The sequence below is a fragment of the Cricetulus griseus genome, chromosome 2, assembly GCF_003668045.3.
Source record: "Cricetulus griseus strain 17A/GY chromosome 2, alternate assembly CriGri-PICRH-1.0, whole genome shotgun sequence".
Lineage (NCBI taxonomy): Eukaryota > Metazoa > Chordata > Mammalia > Rodentia > Cricetidae > Cricetulus > Cricetulus griseus.
Genome location: NC_048595.1, coordinates 93,968,705 through 93,988,466, shown reverse-complemented (window position 1 = coordinate 93,988,466; position 19,762 = coordinate 93,968,705). Strand labels below are relative to the sequence as shown.

At 44.8% G+C, this 19,762-nt stretch overlaps 2 protein-coding genes across 2 annotated transcripts; both read right to left on the bottom strand.

Annotated features, from left to right (window-relative positions):
• Positions 1-1,005: 1,005 nt before the first annotated feature.
• Positions 1,006-8,464, bottom strand: Aldob (aldolase, fructose-bisphosphate B). The gene is made up of 8 exons (XM_035438972.1): positions 8,352-8,464; positions 7,289-7,500; positions 6,426-6,480; positions 5,057-5,217; positions 3,852-3,935; positions 2,821-2,995; positions 2,230-2,429; positions 1,006-1,465 (listed from the first exon to the last, which is right to left on the bottom strand). The coding sequence occupies exons 1-8, from the start codon at positions 8,461-8,463 to the stop codon at positions 1,370-1,372; spliced, it is 1,095 nt and encodes a 364-aa protein (XP_035294863.1). The 5' UTR covers position 8,464; the 3' UTR covers positions 1,006-1,369.
• A 7,591-nt stretch (positions 8,465-16,055) lies between these two features.
• Positions 16,056-18,535, bottom strand: LOC100759233 (bromo adjacent homology domain-containing 1 protein-like). The gene is given in 4 exon segments (XM_035439878.1): positions 16,056-17,608; positions 17,611-17,691; positions 17,694-17,741; positions 17,744-18,535. Coding segments are annotated over 4 exon segments (2,337 nt in total). The 5' UTR covers positions 18,515-18,535; the 3' UTR covers positions 16,056-16,171.
• Positions 18,536-19,762: the final 1,227 nt, after the last annotated feature.

The following is a 19,762-nucleotide window of genomic DNA, read 5'->3' as shown; positions in this document are numbered from 1 at the left end:
GTTTTGACATACTTAGAAGAATATAGCTGCTTCTAGGAAAGTATTGACAAGCACATGGAAATAAATACTCAGATGTAGATGGCACATAGTAAGTAAAGTTCACTCTCCTATGCTTCACTCCCGGGCCTTCTTAGAAGTCCCCTTAGATGAATTCTCTTATTCCTCAAAATCTTATCTTTATGCCTCTATTTCTTAATTCACTTAATCTAGTATCACTTTTCTTTATAAAATACTCAAGAGATTTAGCTTGTTTTACCTCCTGTATTTTAATTATAGGTATGTATTTTTTTAAATATGTAGCTCCAACATCATTTAAAACTTTACTTCTGTGCACATCCCTTTTTTGTAGTATTCCTAATTCCCTTTGTTTTTCCTCCCTTCTCCTCTTATCACATATCCCAACTCCCATCATGTAAATCATCCTTTCTGTGTTGTCCAAAGTTTCAGTGTTTAAATTGTCATGTGATTGTGATTTCCTTAACCCCCCCCCTTTTTTTTTTGAAAATTAGGTATGAACACTGACAGTCAAAAACTAAAATTATGTGACTATTTTTATTGTACACCTAGGGAACAAACATGACTTTGAGGGGAAAATGTAGTTTTGTGCCACAAAACCTGGGTACTTGATGAGGAATGCTCCAAGCCAGGAGGTGCATCAAGTCACTCCTTGCACTCCACAGGTTGTGAGAAATGATTCTCTGTTGCATCTTAGCGTTTTCAAATAGCCCCAAACTAGAAGTCTAGACTGACTCTTCTCAAGCATGGTGCACAGTGGAATTCCCAAAAGATGGAGTTTCTAGTGTCATTCAGCAAACAGGAAAATCAGCCATTTGACTTCAGTAGATATCCAAAGCTGAGGAGCCTGTCTATTATTCATGCCAGTCATGTCTAGTATAGTCAAAGACTGTGAAATGCAGAGTCCATCAGCAGGAGTAAGAAAGTGAACAGTGCCAACTGAAGGTTTATACACTTTTTTATTTTTTATTTTTTTCTGTTGCTGTGCATCCTTCATAACCAACTCCCGGTAAGTATGTTTTATTAAAATTCCCCTCTCCACCCCCAGCTTCTGAGGTGCTTTCCTCAGCAGTTGCTGTGTGTGTGGAGGACTGGCTTTCCTTTGAAGCCTGTTCTTTCTTGGATGTGTGTGTGGGAACATGGGGAACTGCAGGTATTCAGAGACTACTGTGTGACACGCTCATACTTGTGTTTCAAGAGCTGATTGAGCTTTTCCCCTGTGTTTATGATTCACATATATTGTGTTTTAAGCAGTTCAATCAAATTTTATCTAATCCCCAGAATTCACTGAAGCCCTTAGCTCTCCATCCAAAATACTTAGGAAAGCTGGAGCCTGGCTGGCGGGTGACAGGATCTAGTAGGTGTAGGAGGCTGTGAAGAGCGATTGAGTAGCAGCAGCACCTGAAGAACCTGTGTGGACATACTTTCCTTGTGCTGCCTGGCAATTGGCCTATAAAACAAACATATGAGAAGATACTGAATTAAGGAACCACTGCCCCTGGCTTTATGCTCTCTCGTACTCATTTGAAACCACTACACTTCCATTTGGTTATTTTAACTATTTACCACCTCTTTCTATGTTTTCTTCCTTGTAATCCTTTGAGGTTCATTTCACTTATTGCCCATCATTTCCCTCCTTCATGTCTTTCTAAGACCCATTGTCTCTTACAATCTGGTATCCGCTTGGTACTTCTACCTTCAATGACCCTCATTCCTAATCTCACCTTTCTCTTCTTTGTTGGAACTTTTTTGTTGAGGGTCACTAGTATGCTCCTCAATATTAATCTCAGGACTTTTTCTTTTAATTTCTCTGTAATATATTATGTTGGCTCATTGGAACTCTTGTACTGGGTCTTAGTTCCTAGAATCTTTAATTCATCCTACTATATAATTGGCGATTTCACCATATCCTTTCTTTTTCATATTTCCAAATGAAAGGCATCTCAAGTTCAGGCCTTGATCCTCTAATCTCCCCTCCAAAGTGTCTTGATTGAGAATGCCTTTCTATCTTCTACAATCAACTGTCTGGCTAGGATAAAAATTCAACACCCTTTCTAAGCCCAATCTTTCTACTTAACTGTAATATCACATTTTTAATACCAAAAAGACACTATCTGTAGGAGCATTCATGGACTGTAGGGAATAATACTTCTCCAAGCAAGACTATCAGGCACCACATAGTAACGAAGTACATAAAAGTGAGCAGCTTCTTACCAGAGCCCGCTTCATGAAAGCTTCTTGAGTTGCCTTCTTGTTTTCAGCCTTGCCACCCCAGGCAGCCAAAGCACTAGCCTGTAGGGCTCTTCCATATGAGAAACTTAGTTTCCAGGGCTTTGGCAGAGGGCAACGGTTGATAGCATTGAGGTTGAGTGTAGCATCCTCCTCACTCATGCCTCCAGACAAAAAGCAGATGCCTGGAATGAGAGAAGTCATTCTACTGTATTAGTCCCAGCTTGGAAAAAACAAGCAATAGGCCTAAAAGAAATATCATCTCTTAGTCTTCTACTGGATTTTCATGGGACTGGGTCACAGAAGTCACTTTGCCCTTGCTGAGGCTAGTTGGGCTTAGAAGAGAAGGGCTTTAATAAGGAGGGCAGTGAGACACACATATGTGAACCTTCAGATAGACTGAAGATACTTGGCATCACACAATAGAATATGAACTATTGGATGCCTGTGAGGTAGACGATGATATCTGATATCTTGTTCCAAGGACCCAAACAGGCTGTACATAAAACACGTTTGTGGCTCTCTTCCAAAGGATAAGAGAAAAGACCTTAAATCTGAGGAGAAAGAAGGCCTTACCAGGAACAGCTGCAGGAACAGTGCGATGGAGAGCAGTGACGGTGGCCATAGCCACTTGCTCTGGTGTGTACTTCTTGCTGCAGGCATGCCCAGCAGTTACCATGTTTGGTTTTAGCAGGGTACCTTCTAGGTAAACATGATGATCATTGAGGGCCTTGTAGACAGCAGCCAAGACCTGAAAAATAAGAGGACCAAAGAGATGAAATTTGGAATAAGTTCTAGAATCACATGGCCCTGACACTTCTGCATTACAAGGATGCAAGGTAAAGGAATCACCGTGTGTTTCTTGGTCAAAGCTTCTGAGACCTCCACATCTCCTCTGAGCTATGTATTTGCATACTGTATCACTGAGCCTAACTACATTGGGCCATCGCTACTACTAGCTATTCCTCTGCATAAACTATTGTCATAACTGTTTCCTAGAGAATCCTCATTCTTCTCTTCATATTTCCTTGGTCAGTGTCATCATTGGAGACTGCCTTGATTCAGTAGTTTGGGACATCTAAAGTATCCTCCATTTTTACATGGAATCTTAATGATAATAATAGCACACATTTTAGAAACAGTTCTTTGACATGCTACTTTAGACTACATAATTCTTCTTACAAGTGTAGAAATTCAGGTGAGGCAACAATATGTCTGTCATACTTTCTTATGATTTATGAAGAAAATCACCATCTTTCAGAACTACTATGACTGGTTTAGAAAATCTCATTTGAACAATATGGTTCATAATTTATCATGTGAAGCTTTTATTTTAAGATAGTATACACATAGAGTTGAGGTCCAAAAGAGGCAATATGCCTTGCTCTGGGTCCTACAGTAAGCAAAAAGTCTGTAATTCCAAATCTTGTTACTACAAGATACCATACACTGAAGTGTGAAGGGTTGATAAACACCTCTTTACCTTTCCCATACTATATAATGACACTAAACTACAGGTTATTTCTAAAACTCATCTATGTTTAAGTAAAAGCCTTTTGTTATAAAAAATTTTAACTGGAATATAGAACTTTTTATTTCAAACATACCTTCTCAGAAACATACTGGCAGTACTCTAAGTCATGGTCTCCATCAGGCAGCACCTCTGGCTCAACAATAGGCACCAGCCCATTCTGAAGAAGAAAATGGAGGAGACACAACAATGAAGTGATGCTCACTGTGGTCCTCTGCTAGGGAGCAGCCATCAGATGTGACTGATAGAAAAACAAGGCATTAAGGAAAGATACTTTGCAGTTTAATTGAAGGTGATTACAAGAAGCATGGAGTATCTAGTTAGCCCTTTTGGTTTAGACACACCCACACAGAAGTGAAGTTAAATGCTTTTCTGGAATGGGCTTAAAATGCAAACCTTTAATTTCTATATCTTATTCTAACTGCAGATAATTCTAACTATCTAAGAAACTAGTGGCCATCCTTTTAAGACAGCCAAGAAATACCCTCTAGTATTAATTAAGGAATTCAAGAAGGGTTTGCAGTTCTCATTTGGAATTTCCAAGTACCCACAGCTCCAGTAATCTTAACAAAATTACCCACAATTACAAATCAAACTTAACTCTAACCCAGAGATACTTCAGCACACACTGGCTGGAAATGTTAGCATCCAGTCACCATCCTATAAGAAACAGGTTGAACTGTGGCCTTTTCCAAGTTCTGACTACCCTCTAGCTAGGGATTTAAGATGATCATCACTTGGGCATTATGGAATATAAACAAGCAGAGTCCCTGCCTCTAGAGCAGTGCCTCTCAACCTGTGGGTCATTATCCCTGTGGGGTTACATATCAGATATGCTGCATATCAGATATTTACATTACAATTCATAACAGTAGCAAAACTACAGCTATGAAGTAGCAATGAAATAATTTTATGGTTGGGAGGTTGCCACAACATGAGGAACTGTATTAAAGGGTCGCAGCATTAGGAAGGTTGAGAAGGTCTAGAGCCTGATTCTTTTGAAGATTTGGCTTATAGAACAATAGTAGAGGGAAGCCACTGATAGCACTGATCCTGAAGTCATATTTTAATAGGTTCTATTCCTACTGGCTTGTGGAACCAGAGTCCTCTCTACATATGTGGCTATGGCTAAAATAATAAAATATGATATATAATATACTAATGCATATTTATATCTATTAGTAAAGGAAGAAGAGAGATTGTGCCTGATTATAATGAAATTGAAAGAGGCCCTGAAGAAAGGTATAGACTACTTCTCAGCTCAAGGTGAAAGGAGAGCACCTGCTGACAGATGCTGGCATAGCGAGCCAGAGCGTTGGCATTTTCCTGGATAGCAAGGCTGGAGGGACACTGGTCAGCAATCCTCAGAACAGCACGCCACTTCCCAAAGTCAACACCATCTTTCTTGTACTGAGCACAGCGTTCAGAGAGGCCATCAAGTCCTGCAAGTCACAATAGAAAAAAAAAAAAGGCTTCTTTGTACCCCGTACCTGGTCTGTGAGGCCCCTGATTGAGTGAAGGAGTTTTCCAGTGGTTTACCTTTGAGTACTGAGAACACACAAGCAAATTAACATTGATCACAGTATGGAACCAGAAGGCCTAGCTTTAATAACCTCAGTTTTTGATAAATGTATTTGATATACTCTAAGAAAAACCTAGGGAACTCATAGTCAAAAACAATCCTCATAAGTGTGGAAATTGTTGCATCTGGTGTTTAAATGTCTTGGCCATAAATTTTGAACATGTGAAAAATGACATCTCAGATTCAAATTCCGCTGAGCTAACCTGATGGATGGTGTGGCTAACTTCTTAGACAGTGAATAGCTTTCAAAAAGATCTGTATAGCATGTTATGGAACAGGATCCAAACTGGCCCCCAAACTGGAGGCCATTCCTCTCTACTGCTCCTGGAATGTTCTATAAAGACCGTGGTTCCAGGTACAGTGTGTGTGTCTGTTTCAGGTGACATACTGAGTAAGCACTATAAGTACATCGTCTAACACAGTCCCTGAACTATTCTGCCAAGTAGGTCCTGCCACCCATTTAACTGTGACAGAACTAAAGACTGGCATAAGGTCATGCAGTTATTACATGGAGGAAGTGAGACTAATGTATTGGGGATGCAGCTGAATGGTTGGGTGCTTGCCCTGCATGTGCGAAGCCTTGGATTCAATACCCAGTACCACACAAATATGGGTATTCTGGCTTATTCCCATAATACAGTACTCTGCAGACTTGAGACAGGGGGTTGCTGTGAGTTTCAGGCCAGCCTGAACTATATAGAGTGAGATTCTCTCTCAAAACCCAAAACCAAGGTTGACCACATGACTCGTAAATAAAGATGCTTGCTGCCAATGGTGACCTCAGGTTGAGCCCCAGAACTTACATGTTGGAAGGAAAGAACTGATTCTCTTAAGTTGTCTTCTGACTTTCACATACACATACACACAGTATGGTAAGGCACATGTGTGTATGTGTGCGCGCGCGCGCGTGCGCGCACGCGCGCGAGCAAACACACACACACAAGCACACACGCACGCACACACGTGCATACACACACACCATAAAAAAGAAAAAGTATTAGGGATATAGTTGCCTTCAATTCTAGCCTACAGAGTGTTCTTTGTCTCATCAGTAGGCAAGGTTCTTACCTTGAATGGTGGTTTCTTTGTTTGTTCCTGCAAGGGGAGCACTTCCTTGGTCCAACTGTAGATAAAAACAATAAGCAGGTTGGCAAGTGTCAAACAGGAGTGAAACAGCAAAACTCCTGGCTCTGTTCTCATCTTTCACAAGCAAGCAAATTAGGAAGGCAAGTCGCTAGGGGGCATAGTTCAGCTCACAGCTGGAGGGAGCTAACCTGCTGAGAACAGTGTCAGTCCTGACATTTATGGAGCATTTGCTCCTCCCAGGCACTGTGCTCAGAAGGGAGGTAAAGAGATTAGGGATGCAACTCAGCTCAATCTAACAGAGAGGTAGGTAGTCTGTGTGCAAGCAAGTTACAGCACCGCATGGGCTTCAGTTTTCATTCCTACTGTCTAAAATAAAGACAGGAACTAAATCTACCATGGTGTTTTGTGTGAAGGATTAAGTAGCACTTGCAGTTGTATGCACTCAGCGAATGCTGCTTTTCACTGGAGAAGTGCATGCTCTCTCGAAGACTGGGGAAGAAGACAGAACAAATGCTTTAATAAAAACAATTGCTATTGACTGAAAAGCTACAGGACAGGTTCTGCTTTAAAACTTCATTCTATCTTTATATTATGCACGGAGTAGGTACTAATAGTCTCAAGAAATGTCGAACTATGGATACAGAGACTAAATTCCTTGCAAAATCCTGGTTGAAAAGAGAGCAGTGGAACAGAAGTCTGGGAGAGGATGTGGGTCTCCATCGGGAAAGGAGAGTGGCAAAGGGTGAGAAATGAAGGCACACTGGTGAGTTCAGGCGGTGTACTGCCCAGGGTGCTGGGAGTGTGCACAGGAGAAGGCAGAGTTGGGTAGGAATGACAGTATTCACCTTGATGCCCACCACAATTCCCTTCTCCTTGAGAATGTTTCTGAACAGCTTTCCCTGGCTGTCCTTCTGGTAGAGGGTCTCATGGAAAAGGATCACTCCCCCGATGCTCTGGTTGACGGAATTGTCAACAGTAAAGAGGAGTTCTCGGAACTGCCTGCGGTTCTCTTCAGTATTTTCCACTTTTATCCTCTGTAGGCGGTTTCCCATGGTGCCTAGAGATGGGCCACAGGCAACATGATGAGAAGCAAGCCAGTGCTATCCTATTGTCTTCTCTACACTCAATATACCTAATCAGGGTGAAAAGCAAGGGACCCTTCACCTTGCCTTTAAACCCAGATCTTCAAAGTTCCTGTCTGGGTTTTGGTCTTCAAAGGAGGAAACACTAGTTGCTCTAACACAATGACTGGGAAATTTGCAGGCTGCCATGCAGGGTCAGGTGGACATGGAGGTCTTTGGGGGTGTGAAAGGCCCTCTAGTCCTTGCCTTTCCAATCCTAAATCTCATTGGATAGCCATGCAGTGGAAAGAGGGAAGGGACAGACTGTTAACTTTAGCTCTTACTATTTTAGGGTAGACCTTGAAGGACTGTTCTAGCTCTACCTGTGCCTTCCTGTGAGTTCCTCAGTCACAAGCCTTGGCCTAGTCTAGGTGTCTCCCTGACTAGGCTGGTCTAGTCTAAACTGACTTCTCATTAGCAGCAAGTCCAAGCTGGGATAAGGCAGATCTCATTACCCAAATCTATCTCATTTTCTGTTTCTCTTCAGGGCAAGTTCTCAATACCCTGCCCATACCATGTTATAAAGTTATAAAGAATCAATGGCTACTGACTTCTCCTTGGTTATTGAATTTATGACTTCAACAGGCTAGAGATGGCTTGAGTTTCTTCCTTTGGTATTCTAGAATCTTCTTAGTGAGACTCTATAGCTCCAAAGACCTATACTCACCAACTATGAGTACATAAACCTTTACTTTCTCTGAGAGGAAGGAGACCGATTGCCAAGTTGCCTTTTCTGAGTATAGAAGCATGGCTATGCTGTTGTGTGGCATGACTTTCTTACACTCACCTACAGATTCGTCTGCAGCCAGGATGCCCTTTCCGTTGGCAACAATACGTTGGGCAATCTCTGAGAGCTCCTTCTTCTGCTCTGAGGTGAGGGCTGGAAATCGGTAGGCCATGGTGACAGGTCTAGAAAAGAATACAGAACAACTGCACAGAACTGTGGGTGGCTTCAATGAATTAGTGACCAGGACAGGACTGTTAAAATGTGCAGGCAGGCTATATGGGCTCCACTGACACTTCTGGTCCATTTTCAATGAGCCCTGTTGGGTCCCCTTTGCCCTAATAAGTGTAGTCATTCACATTGGATGAAGATAAGATGACAGATGTTCAGGATGAAGGTAAGATGTCAGATATTCATGGTGGCCTTAGACAGAAGCTTTCCCAGGAGGTCTTGGAGATCACTGACCCTGAGGCTGAACCAGCTAATTGGCGATTCACTTTAGTCTGGCAAATGGAAGGAATTTCAGTGACAGACTAGCTCTCTGTCCTATGGATTCCTGGTGCTTCAGGGTATTCTAAATGGCTATGACTATGCCCCATTTTTATCTGTTAGTCTCTAGTTCCAGCAGATTATTCTCTAGGGAACAATGTATGTTTGTCCTTAAAATGAACCTCCCTCTGCCTTTGGGTTAGAGCAGGTGAGGCACTGGATTAACCATCTATGAGACTAGTTGGGTTACACCACTGAGAAATTTTCCCAAGAGCCTCTGGACTAGAGATTCTGGCCCTTGCTGAAGTCACATGGTGGTCCCTGCTGTAGTTATTCCTAGCTTACTGCTAAGTACAGAGAGATACCGCCACACACCTAAGCAGCTTTCTCAGGAGTAGCCCAAACCCCAATCTAGAAGAAGGCTAACTTGCCACCCAGCTTTATCTTTTAGCCACTTTTCCCATTTTCTCCAACCCTCTGAGGAAAGCTCTTGGGACTCTGTCCCTTGATATAAGGAATCAATGCCTGCTGAACTAATTCATGAGAAGGTGTAACTGACAATCTCACTGTTGCTACTCTCTACATCACTACAAATTCTTTCTCTAGCCCAATACTGTCATTGGGCAGTAGGGCAAGCCAGTGGGCAACATATTTAAAGAAAACTAGTTCTAAGACTCCTTCTACTCTCAGCCAGAGGAAGATGACATTTCCCATGTTTATATATTATGTCTAGCATCAAGGATTTTTAGCTTCATAGCTAGCCTCCAGATCTTCAGACAGGCAAAGGCTAACCAGAATGGTAACTGTCAAATCAACATACAAAATCCCCCTCTCAGTTTAGGTATTGGCACAAATAAATTGGCAGTTTCCAAAAAGTACCCTTAATAAAACAAAAGGAAAAACTGATCTAGTAATAACACATTCTTCTCTATTGCCATGCATGCTGCTAATTGCTTGGCATTTACCATGCAATGTATTCCTCACAATAATCCCAGAAAGCAATTCAATTCTGTCCCTCTCCATAGTAGTTTAAATGAGAATGGCCCCCATAGGCTCATATATTTGAATACTCAGACCCAGTTGTTGGAACTATTTTGGAAAGATCAGAAAGTGTGGCCTCGTCAGAAGAGATGTGTCACTGGGAGCTGGCTTTGAAGCTTCCAAAGCTCTTATTCCCAGTTAGTTCTCTCTGCCTCACAGTTGTGGCTCAGGATCCAGTGCCATGCCTGCCTGACAGCTGCCATGCTCCCTGCTGTGATGGTCGGGGGGGGGGGGGACTCTAACCCTCTGGAACTGTGGGCCCCAAATTAAATGCTTTCTTTTATAATTTGCCTTAGTCATGGTGTTTTGTCATGGCCATAGAAAAGTTGCTAGAACACCCTCCTATCATTAGATGAGGAGGGAATATACAATAGTCTAAATTGTTTTTTGTAGGGCCAATATCTAATAATGTACAAATTTAGGGGAAAGAGTGGTGCTCCCCTTTATCCTCTTTTTATTCAAAGGGAGCAGCAGATTTGTTGGAAAGAATTGACCCAAGATGATTCCTAATGCATTAATGACAGCCCCAGTGTACCTTGGGCTAAGCATTATTACACCAAGATATCACCAGTTCACCAACATCTGACATTCACATGGAAATCTGTTGCCAGTTCATCAGACAGAGCTTGGGTCGAGGACCAACTCTGCCTCCCTACTTAGAAACATGGGCGAATCATGAAAGGTCTCTGGGTTTTATTTTGACAGTAATCAGTTGACACTAATATCTGCTCTGACAATCAGAGCACCCTTGTTTCTGTTACTAGCAGGTTGTTGTCTCTGTTCCGGGCATGCCTACTCAACAAGAATTACAGTGAGGTAAGTCCAACTCATCCTGTTTACAAGAAATTAAACTTCAACAAAGGGACTAAAGGTCTGTACCACATCAGCGCAAATTTTGCTCCTCAGTTAATCATAAAATAGTCACCGGTCAATGTTCACAAACAGAAGACAGAATGCCAGCCTGGTGTGGATAATTATAGATAATGAATTTTATATCCCCAAACTTCTGATTTCTGAGAACCCAAGTCATTTTATTTTTAAAAGTGTGACGGGAAATAATTTACCTTAATTATTAAGTGAATAAATCCCAGAGAAATATGTAATACTATTGTCCTATTTAAAAAAAAAACAACAAAAGAAATTATAGCAAGACCTCACATTTTGTTGCATACATCCTTTGAAATTTTGATTGTGTGTGTGTGTTAACAGCTGCATATATAATTCATGGGGGAAAGCTGTATAGATTTACGTACATGATGAGACAGTAAGTAGAGTGAGGCAGAGCTCAGTTGGTCTTGGAGATGTTTATATCAAACCTACCACCCTAAAGATGAGGAGCCTGAGGCCCACAAGGCCTAAGTTATGTTCTGTGGCTGAGTAACATCTTAATGGTTTCTTACTTAGAACACTATTTCTAGTCTTTCTGCAAAGGGGTCAAAGGACTCTTGCAGTGTGGTTCTTTCTGCCTTCCTTGAAGAAGTTCTGCAGTCAGTCACTTGTAAGATGTGGATATTTAACTTCTGGAGAAGTAAGAGCAGAGTCCACTTGTTTCAAGATTGGTGGACTTTCAAGACAAACACAGGGGTGAGGCTATAATTCATTGTAAGTCTGATTACCAAGCTGTGTCCATAGCACTTCTGTGTATGGGAGCATGAAAATGTGCATAGCTTTGTACTCACCCAGCTGCTACAGAGGCACACATGGTAATATGACTTAAGGCTGCCTTAGACAGCCTGATTCCTGTTACTCTTTCCTCCAAACTGTGCCCTAAACCAAAGGGACTGTTAGGTTTTCAGCGGCCACACCCATTCCCTGTCCTCTCCCTTCAAATTCTAGCCTGGACCTGTGTGCTCCTCAGATACTCCTTACCTAAAGTAGCAATACCACAGCAACAGAGTTCAAGCTCTGGCTGAGCCACACTAACCTATGGAGCCCTAGGTAATAGGTTGAAGAGGGGTTTATAAAAAAGACAATGTATTCTCACAGTGTGACTATTTTTAAGATAGAGAAATCAGCAGGATTTAATTCCTAGCATTTGAAGCTGCACAGCTCTCAGAGTATCTAGTTCAAATAGAAAATTCTAGGGAAAATATCAAGTGTGTTGGAAGGCTTTGGAATTCATAATTGAAGATGATCTCTCTGAAGTGTCTAACCCAGGAGAAGGCAAAGGGCAAGGGCCCCAAGGGTTCATTTGTGTGATGAAAAAAACTCCAGCACTAGTACCAGTAGGTGTGGGAAAAGAACACAGAAAATGACACCAGGCAGTAGACACTCAAACAAAATGTCACAATAAGTAGTTGTTAGGAAAAGAAATGATCAGGAATCCAGCCTGATTAGAATCCTACAAATTAAAGTGTTTACAGTAGTTTTACAAGACAAAAGACTTAGAGGTGCCTCACATGGCAAACAGTAACTGGCCATTCACCTGGGGCATTTTTGCCACCTTCAGGAAAGGTATGAATGCGTATTCATGCTCAGAGAGAGAAAAATAGTCACTGCGACAGATCCATCAAGGTTTTAGACACCATTGGGCAAACACACTTTCTCCTCTCCAGGCACAGTGCTATCATTAACCTGCCTTGCTGGTCCAACCCAGGTATTCAAGGGAAGTCCTTTTACTTACACAGTAAAGCAGAAGAGTCCTCTGATAGGGATATGAGAAGCTGTGTGAGGTGGCAGCTGCCAAATCGGATGGATCTGCTCAGAGAGCACGGTTTTTATAGCCCTCACACGGACGTCTGCTGGATTGTTTTTAACTTTTGCCCTCCCCCTCCTACCACAACTCAGTAGGGAGGTGTTTATTCAATAACTCTGATTGGCTCACGAACAGCCAATCTTTGTAATCAGGCTCACACACTCCTCAGGCTCATAGAATGGTAGAGCTACCAGGGAGTCTTTAGATTACGCAGTTCCCACTCCAGGCCTGACACTATACATGTGAGAACACTGAAGCACTGTGGATTATGAAACGTCCCCCAAATCACACAATAAGTGATAGACTGAGTGCTGGGCCAGTCGAGAGACTCCAGAAGTGTGTTAGCTGAGCTCTGGCACTTTTCAAACACCTAACCTTCTCAAGACCATTTACTTATTGGTCTATTTATTTTAGCTCTCAGGGCCTTAATTTCTTCCTATGAACAGTGAGATTCCACCCTCACAGGAGCATGGATTTATAGAGTCTGCAGCCATCAGATACTGAAGAATTATGAATTCCAAATTAACTCATCCAGGTTGTGTTGCCATTGCTTATCCTCACGCTTCCTTAGTAGCCAGTGGCAGTATGTCTTCTAAAATTTATAGTTAAATAGAAATGATCTTTCAGTAAAAGAAAAATCCTGAATCCTTAATTCCTATGTGTTGAACTTTATTTTGATGGAAAATAATTATCTATCTATTTATTTGTTTGGGGGGGCATACTATGGTATGAATGTGAATATCTGAAGATAATTTGGAGAGTAGGTTTTCTCCTTCCACCATGTGGTACCAGGGATTCGAACTTAGGTCATTATGCTTAGCAGCAGGCATCTTTACCCATTGAGCCACCCTCCTACCTCCCCAAGTTCTACTTTAAAAGAAATTATTGTTTCACTGTACATGTCCTCATCTCCAAAAATTCAAGTGTGTTCCCTGGTGTGTTTCATGCCAGACCCCATTCTCTTGTTCACTGATTTCATCCTATCTCAATCTTTCTACCTTTAAAAATAGTTTTATTCTTTATAAGTTCCATACATGAATGTAATGTATATTGATGAATTCAATCTACCACTACCCCCTCCATTTCTTCTAGTAAAACCTTATCACATCTCCATCCTAGTTTAATATCCTCTTTTTATTTACTTATTGTTGGCATTAGTACACACACACACACACACACACACACACACACACACACACACACACACACCGCTTGCAAGTCCAACTAGCGCTGTCCATGTGCACATGGGTGTGTAGATACCCTCTGGGGCATGATCAGCATACCAGCAGCATATCCCACAAAGAGAGGAACTCTCTCCCTCAGCGCTCAAATGCCAATGAAGTCTCTGGTGTAGGAGAGCCTCGGGGGCCTCTTTCCCATCTATGCTGAGTCTTTGACGGTCGTGATCTTGCATAGGTATTGTTCAGGTGACCACAGGGGCTGTGAGTTGATGAGTGCAACAGCCATGTCATGTCCAGAAGTCGGCACTTCACACTTTTCCTCTAACCTACCAGTTCTTGCATTCTTTCTGACTTGCCCTCTGTGAAGTTTTCTGAGACTTAGAGATATGCTCAGGGTTAAAGGCTTAAGTGAATACAGGGGAATTTGGGAAATGAAAGGGTGAAGACTGGTTAGGCAAAATTAAGAATACATTAACATATGGATTTCTAGTTTGTAAGCTAATTAAAAGTATATAATATATTTTTTCTAAATCAATACAATTTCTCAAATTTATTTATTTTTCTTAAAGAAGTACTTCTAATCTCTGTCAAAAGGGAAGTTAGGAAAGGTACCCCCTCCCTTGTAAACACTGAAATACAGATCTGGGAAACCAGGATCAACACACACAAAAAGTGCATTTTACAAAATATCAACTAAAATATATTTTACATGGATTATACTTCCATTGAAATTCTACCAGCTGCATTTTCATGTTCGAAAAAATATTTCCACATCTAAGAGATTCCAAAAGCATTTAACATCTGGGCAGCAGCCCCTGCCTACTAGGAGTCTCATCTCCTTTCCTGTGGGTGAGGCTGGGCTCCTTGGCAGCACCCTAGAACGAGCAGGCTCCCAAAGGGTCCACTGCCACTCTGCCAGCCTCTTACTTGTCCCTTGCTCTTCCAGACTGATGCCTTCCTCTAAAGAGCTTATTCAATACAAAATCTTTCCCTTTGGGGCTGGGACAGGGCTTCCAAAACAATACTTAACCTCTGAAGCCTTCAGGCCCTCACCCAGCCCATCACCCATCAGGAGCAATCAATCTATTTTCTAAGAATCAGGACCTGGACCTGGAGTTGCCAGGGCTTTGCCTTCAGGGCTCACTTCCATCTCCCACTGTAGCCTGTGCCAGACTGTACTAACCCCAGTGCCTGCATCTCCCCTCTCCAGGGGAGGACCCAGTGTCACCTCCCACAGCGTATGCCCCTGGAGCATGCCCTTGTAGAAGTGCTTGGCTGGCAGGTTCCCAGTGTTGGGCCCAAACCCAACCACACTGCACCCTCCCTAACCCCATGCTCCTCTTTGGTACTAAGAAGGTACAAATAACCAGGCTTCCAGCCTCTCAGAGAGCCCAGGCCCAGGCTAGGACAACAGGGGACCCAGCTTCCTGACCAATCTCTGGTAGGAGCATGAGGTGAGAACAAACTGAAAATACAGGTCCTAGCTCCTAGAGTGAGTGGCTGCAGCTCTGGTCTGTGGACGGACACAGTGTTGATTCTCACTGGGATGTAAATTAGTGCAATCTACAAAAGATGAGGGGTAAGGGGTGGCAGGGCGAGGGGAGCCACAGCACTCCTTTGGTTTGATTTCAGGTGGGTGTGGCTTGAAGAGTCATGTGTGAAGTTCTGCAAGAGGTTTCCCAGAACCTCCAAGTATAAGGCAAGAGGAAAAATCTTCAACAAATCAGTAGCAATTTTCCTTGTCCCCTGCCCCCCACCCTCTCTCCCAGCACTCATCAGCTCTTTCAGATATGACAAGCTCCATGTTGACCAGTACTCTGGGAAGCCAGACCTGCTGGGTGGCCCTTAATGGAAAGTCGACGGGAGGCAGACACCCATGGGTGGGCCCGGTCAACTTGTGCCAGCACCAGTAGCTACTGCAGGGGTAAAGGAAGAAAGCCAGGGAAAAGCCTTGAGTCCAGGAAGAGGAAGTCAAAGCTTGGCTCTCTTGCCTCATGGAGCAAGCCAGAGCTGTGCTAGAATCTGCAGAACCTGGTCCCAGACTGACAGGGAAGCAGTGGGTCACAGTGGGTGAGGTAAAGCTGGCTCCTGCCACCCTTGGAGGCCTGGGAAGGCTCGAAAGGGCCTGGTGGGCCTGTTTCTGGAGGGACCTTATCCCTTCTACTTGGCCCTGCCCTGCCTTGGCCCATGTCCCTCAGGTTTGGCCCAACCTTAGGGAAGACTGAATCTTCGGAGTCTTTACCCTGGGGTGCACAGATGGGCACACCTCAGGCCAAGCTGAGAGCTCAGGTTCCTTTCTCATATCCTGGCCTCCCTTTCTCCCACGTGGCCCAGAATCCATATGCCTTCCCCCCTACCCCCCAGAGAACCATAGGCCAGCAACCCATGGCCCCTTAACCAAGTGCTGTGCTTCAAGCAGTGTCCCCTACCCCAGGCCCCACTCTCCCGAAGGCAGCCCGAGTATGAGCATGAAGAGGCTACAGGGGGTTCTTGAGGATGCGGCCATGGCGGAAGTCATAGACATGGCCGCAAAGGAACACCAGTTCAGGATCCGTGTCCTCCGGCACTGTGCGGTGTGGTGGGGTAGAGTAGTCTGAAAATGGGGGCACCAGTGCTGTCTTTCGGCTGGGAAGGCCCTCGCCTCGGCGCTTGGCCATGGCACAGAATCTGCAGTACTTGGCAAAGGTTAGCACATAGCACTTCTCCTCAATGCAAGCCACACTGTTCTGGTCCTGATGTCTTGATGCAAAGACTTAATTCTGCAAAGGCTCATGCATGCTCGGGCTGCGGCCTCCCTGTAAGTGCTCAGGCCGGTAATACCACAGGAGGCTCATCATCAGTTCTCCTGACTCGGGGTTCTCCCAGAGGGCGGAGATCTTGGCCACATAAGGTGTAGACGTCTTTCTTGGGCCTGACTTGAGGAGGACAGTGTCTCGGACTCGGATTATCTCTCCATGCCGCTCAACTGCCTGGTAGCTCTTTCGGATGGCAGGTTCCGGCTCATCCAGGACATATACTGCCTTCTCACAGGCAGCACCTACAGGTACCCAGCCATTAGTGCGGCGGCGACGGCGGCGGCGAGGACGTGGGCACTGGACACGAGGCTGCTTGGGGTGGCTGGGCCTGCGGGCAGCCTTGCTCCTCACAGTGTACCTACAGCTGGAGCCTGTGCGCAGACCAGACTTGGAGCCACTTGGAGGCTTGGCACTCTGAGGGCATGCCCGGGCTACCGTCTGGGGCTCCGAGGTGGGCGTCTGAAGATGGGGGATGGGCTCTGCTGCAGGTGGCACACTGGGCACAGGGCATCCCAGAAGGGGGTGAGCAGGTGAGGCTGGGTGGCCAGCTTCTGGGAGAGGAAATTCCAGCTGGCCGTGGGACCTGCAGCCTTCTGCTGGAAAAGGCATTTTGTAGGGGCAGCCACCACAAGTAGTGCCAATGTGGGTGAGAGGCAGGGGCAACACTCCACAAATGCTGTAGCCATTCACTTCAGTGTCCTCACTGGAGCAGTAGCGAGATGAGCTCCAAGGAGGGTGCTGGAAAGGGATGCCAGAGGGCACTGAGCTTGGGGACATGAGGAGCCCCTCATTGGGGGCTGCCACGGGAGACAGCTTGCCTTCTGGGAGCATGAGGCAAGGGGAGTAGCCCCCACACTGCAGCCCATCTTGGCCATAGTACAGGTAGAATCTGCCTTGTGTAGTGAGCTCAGACCCTCCACATACACCGCTATAGTCGGCTGGATTGCCAGGCAGCAGCAGTGGAGACAGCTGAGGTGCAGGGAAAGAGGGCTGATGCAGTTCCTGCTTGGGGGCAGGTGACTCTTCCCCTGGACGCCCAGGCTCTGGCTTCAGGGCTGCCTGCCCACCCATCAGCAAAGGCAGGTGGGGGTGCAAGGGGTCCTCCAGAGCCTTGCCGGGGGGGCCTGGTGAGATGGCTGGATGGGTGGCCCTTGAGGAGTAGCAGATGGACAAGGCTCATCAGGCTGTTCTTGCCAGCTGCGGGGGGGGGGGCTGTAGTCTCCCCAGAGCCAGCCCCCTGCCGACCTGCCGAACCTTGGGACAGTTCTTGCCATTGACCTTGGCCCATTTTGGCCGCAGGATCTTGGGTGCCAGGGGCTCAGTGGAGCACCCATCTGCTTCTCCCTGGGCTCGAGAAGGTCGAAGAGGTAGCTCCCGCTCCTGGCTGAGTTTCAAGAAGGCAGCTGCGTTTAGGCTAGCCAGTCCCTTGGGAGCTGGGTCTCCATCTCGACGGGCACCTTCATCTGGAGTTGGCTCTGGGGACAGGTCCCGACTTCCCTCTCCAAGGTCTCCCAGCCGAGGTCGCTTCTTAGAGAAAGACCAGGCCCCTGTGGCCCGGTCACGGCTCCGGTGAGGGTCCCCCCCTCGGCTTCGGCGGGCACCTGCCAGACTGCTGGTGTCCTCCCTCTCCAGCAGCAGATTATTGAGGGCCTCTGCATTAAGGGAGGCAAGGCGCCGCTTGCGGGGCTGCACAAGACTAGTGTTCTCACTGGATGGGGCCGGGCTAGGGGGCTTGGGCAGGTCAGGGGGCAGCTCATCAGCCTCATTCGCACTCCGTGGACCAGCCACATTTTCCAGGCGAGTCAGCAGCACTTTACAGGCTTTGGGCTTTTCCGGAACCAGTGAACGTTTACGCAATGGGTAGTTCTTGCAGCGCCCTGTGAGATGCCCTGGACTGTCAGGCATGCCTGGCTCCACATCTTCAGCCCCCTGATCCATATTGCTGTCTTCCATCTGCAGGGGCTCCCCTCGGCCAGTGGGGCCAGAACTAAGCATAGGAAGGGACTTCCTCCGAGTGTGTGTCATGGAAACCCTCCTACCTAGCTTTCCCATAGTCACCTTATGCTGTGGCTCCGTCTCTCACACCCACAGACATCAAAAGTATATAATATATTTAAAGAGGGAATTTGGACAGAAGTACCTGAATGGATGGAGAATGATGCTCCCAGAAAATATGAGCTGTGAAATGAAAATCGCAATGCCAGGCATGAAATAGTTTCGTAAAAGTTATGTGTCAGGGAGGCCCTAGAGGCATCCAAAATGACATAGACTACAGTATTGCCCTTGGCTGACCACCATAACTGGAAAGGACCATATTGTTGAAGATGCCATTCACTTTGCACATAGGACATAGTGACATAGACCTTGAACTGACCAGGAAACCCAATACATAGTGTCAGTAGGTACTTTCCAGGATGCTGGGGGAGAAAAGATGTCAGTGGTCCTAGTCAGCATTTCACTGACCTGCAGGAAAGTTGTGTCCATTGGTACAAAGTAGTATGAATGTTAAAAGAGTAGCTAACTACTTTCTAATTGGATTTGAATCCACAGCAGGGATTTCATGCCGGTACGGTAAACCCAGTTAAAAGCTCGTGACTGGGAGATCATAGGCTCTAGAAGAAACCTACTATTATTTTGCTAAATGGTTTTGCTATCAAATTGCATTTGAAATATTTATATTTTTACCCATAGATTTGTTCTAATCTCAACTTTGGTCAGAGGACCTTCTTTTCTGCAGTGGGCAATAGTTAATGAAGAGACTCATAACTGGTTAAAGTGGGGAGTATAAACAGCTGTGGATAGATCATCCATATAAACCCTTCAATACTTGCCTTCAAGTCAGTAAAAATTTGAATTGAACTTAATGCTGTTGATTTAATCCGCCAGAACTTCCCAAATATGTCACAAAATATGGGTTCATTATATAGATTTTCCCACTGAGTATTAGATCTAAATATAATGTTAAAGAAAGTAAACAAAAATGTTAAGTACTTCCTGAGGAAAATGATGGGGTCAAATAAAAATAAATACACTTCCTGAGGTAAATGATGAAGGAGGCATAAATCTAAACATGGTGGAATTTTCATGACATAGGAAAATAAATGTTCTTTGAAACATGCTGCTTTGATATAACTCATAAAATGGAAAGCCAAAGCAAAGTGTTTAATATTGCAGAATGAGGCACTACAATTCCTTGGCCAAAATGAGAAACAGTGTGCTCAGGGGGTACAGGGTTTTGTGAATTCAGATCCCCAGTACTTATGTAAAAAACAA

Coding starts and splice junctions, on each gene's coding strand:
- Aldob (XM_035438972.1), bottom strand. CDS start 8,463: ATGGCCTACCGATTTCCAGCCCTCACCTCAGAGCAGAAGAAGGAGCTC. Junction 3,936..5,056: donor ATGCCAGCATCTGTCAGCAG/GTGCTCTCCTTT, acceptor TTTCTTCTTCAG/AATGGGCTGGTGCCTATTGT. Junction 2,430..2,820: donor TGTTCCTGCAGCTGTTCCTG/GTAAGGCCTTCT, acceptor CTCTCATTCCAG/GCATCTGCTTTTTGTCTGGA.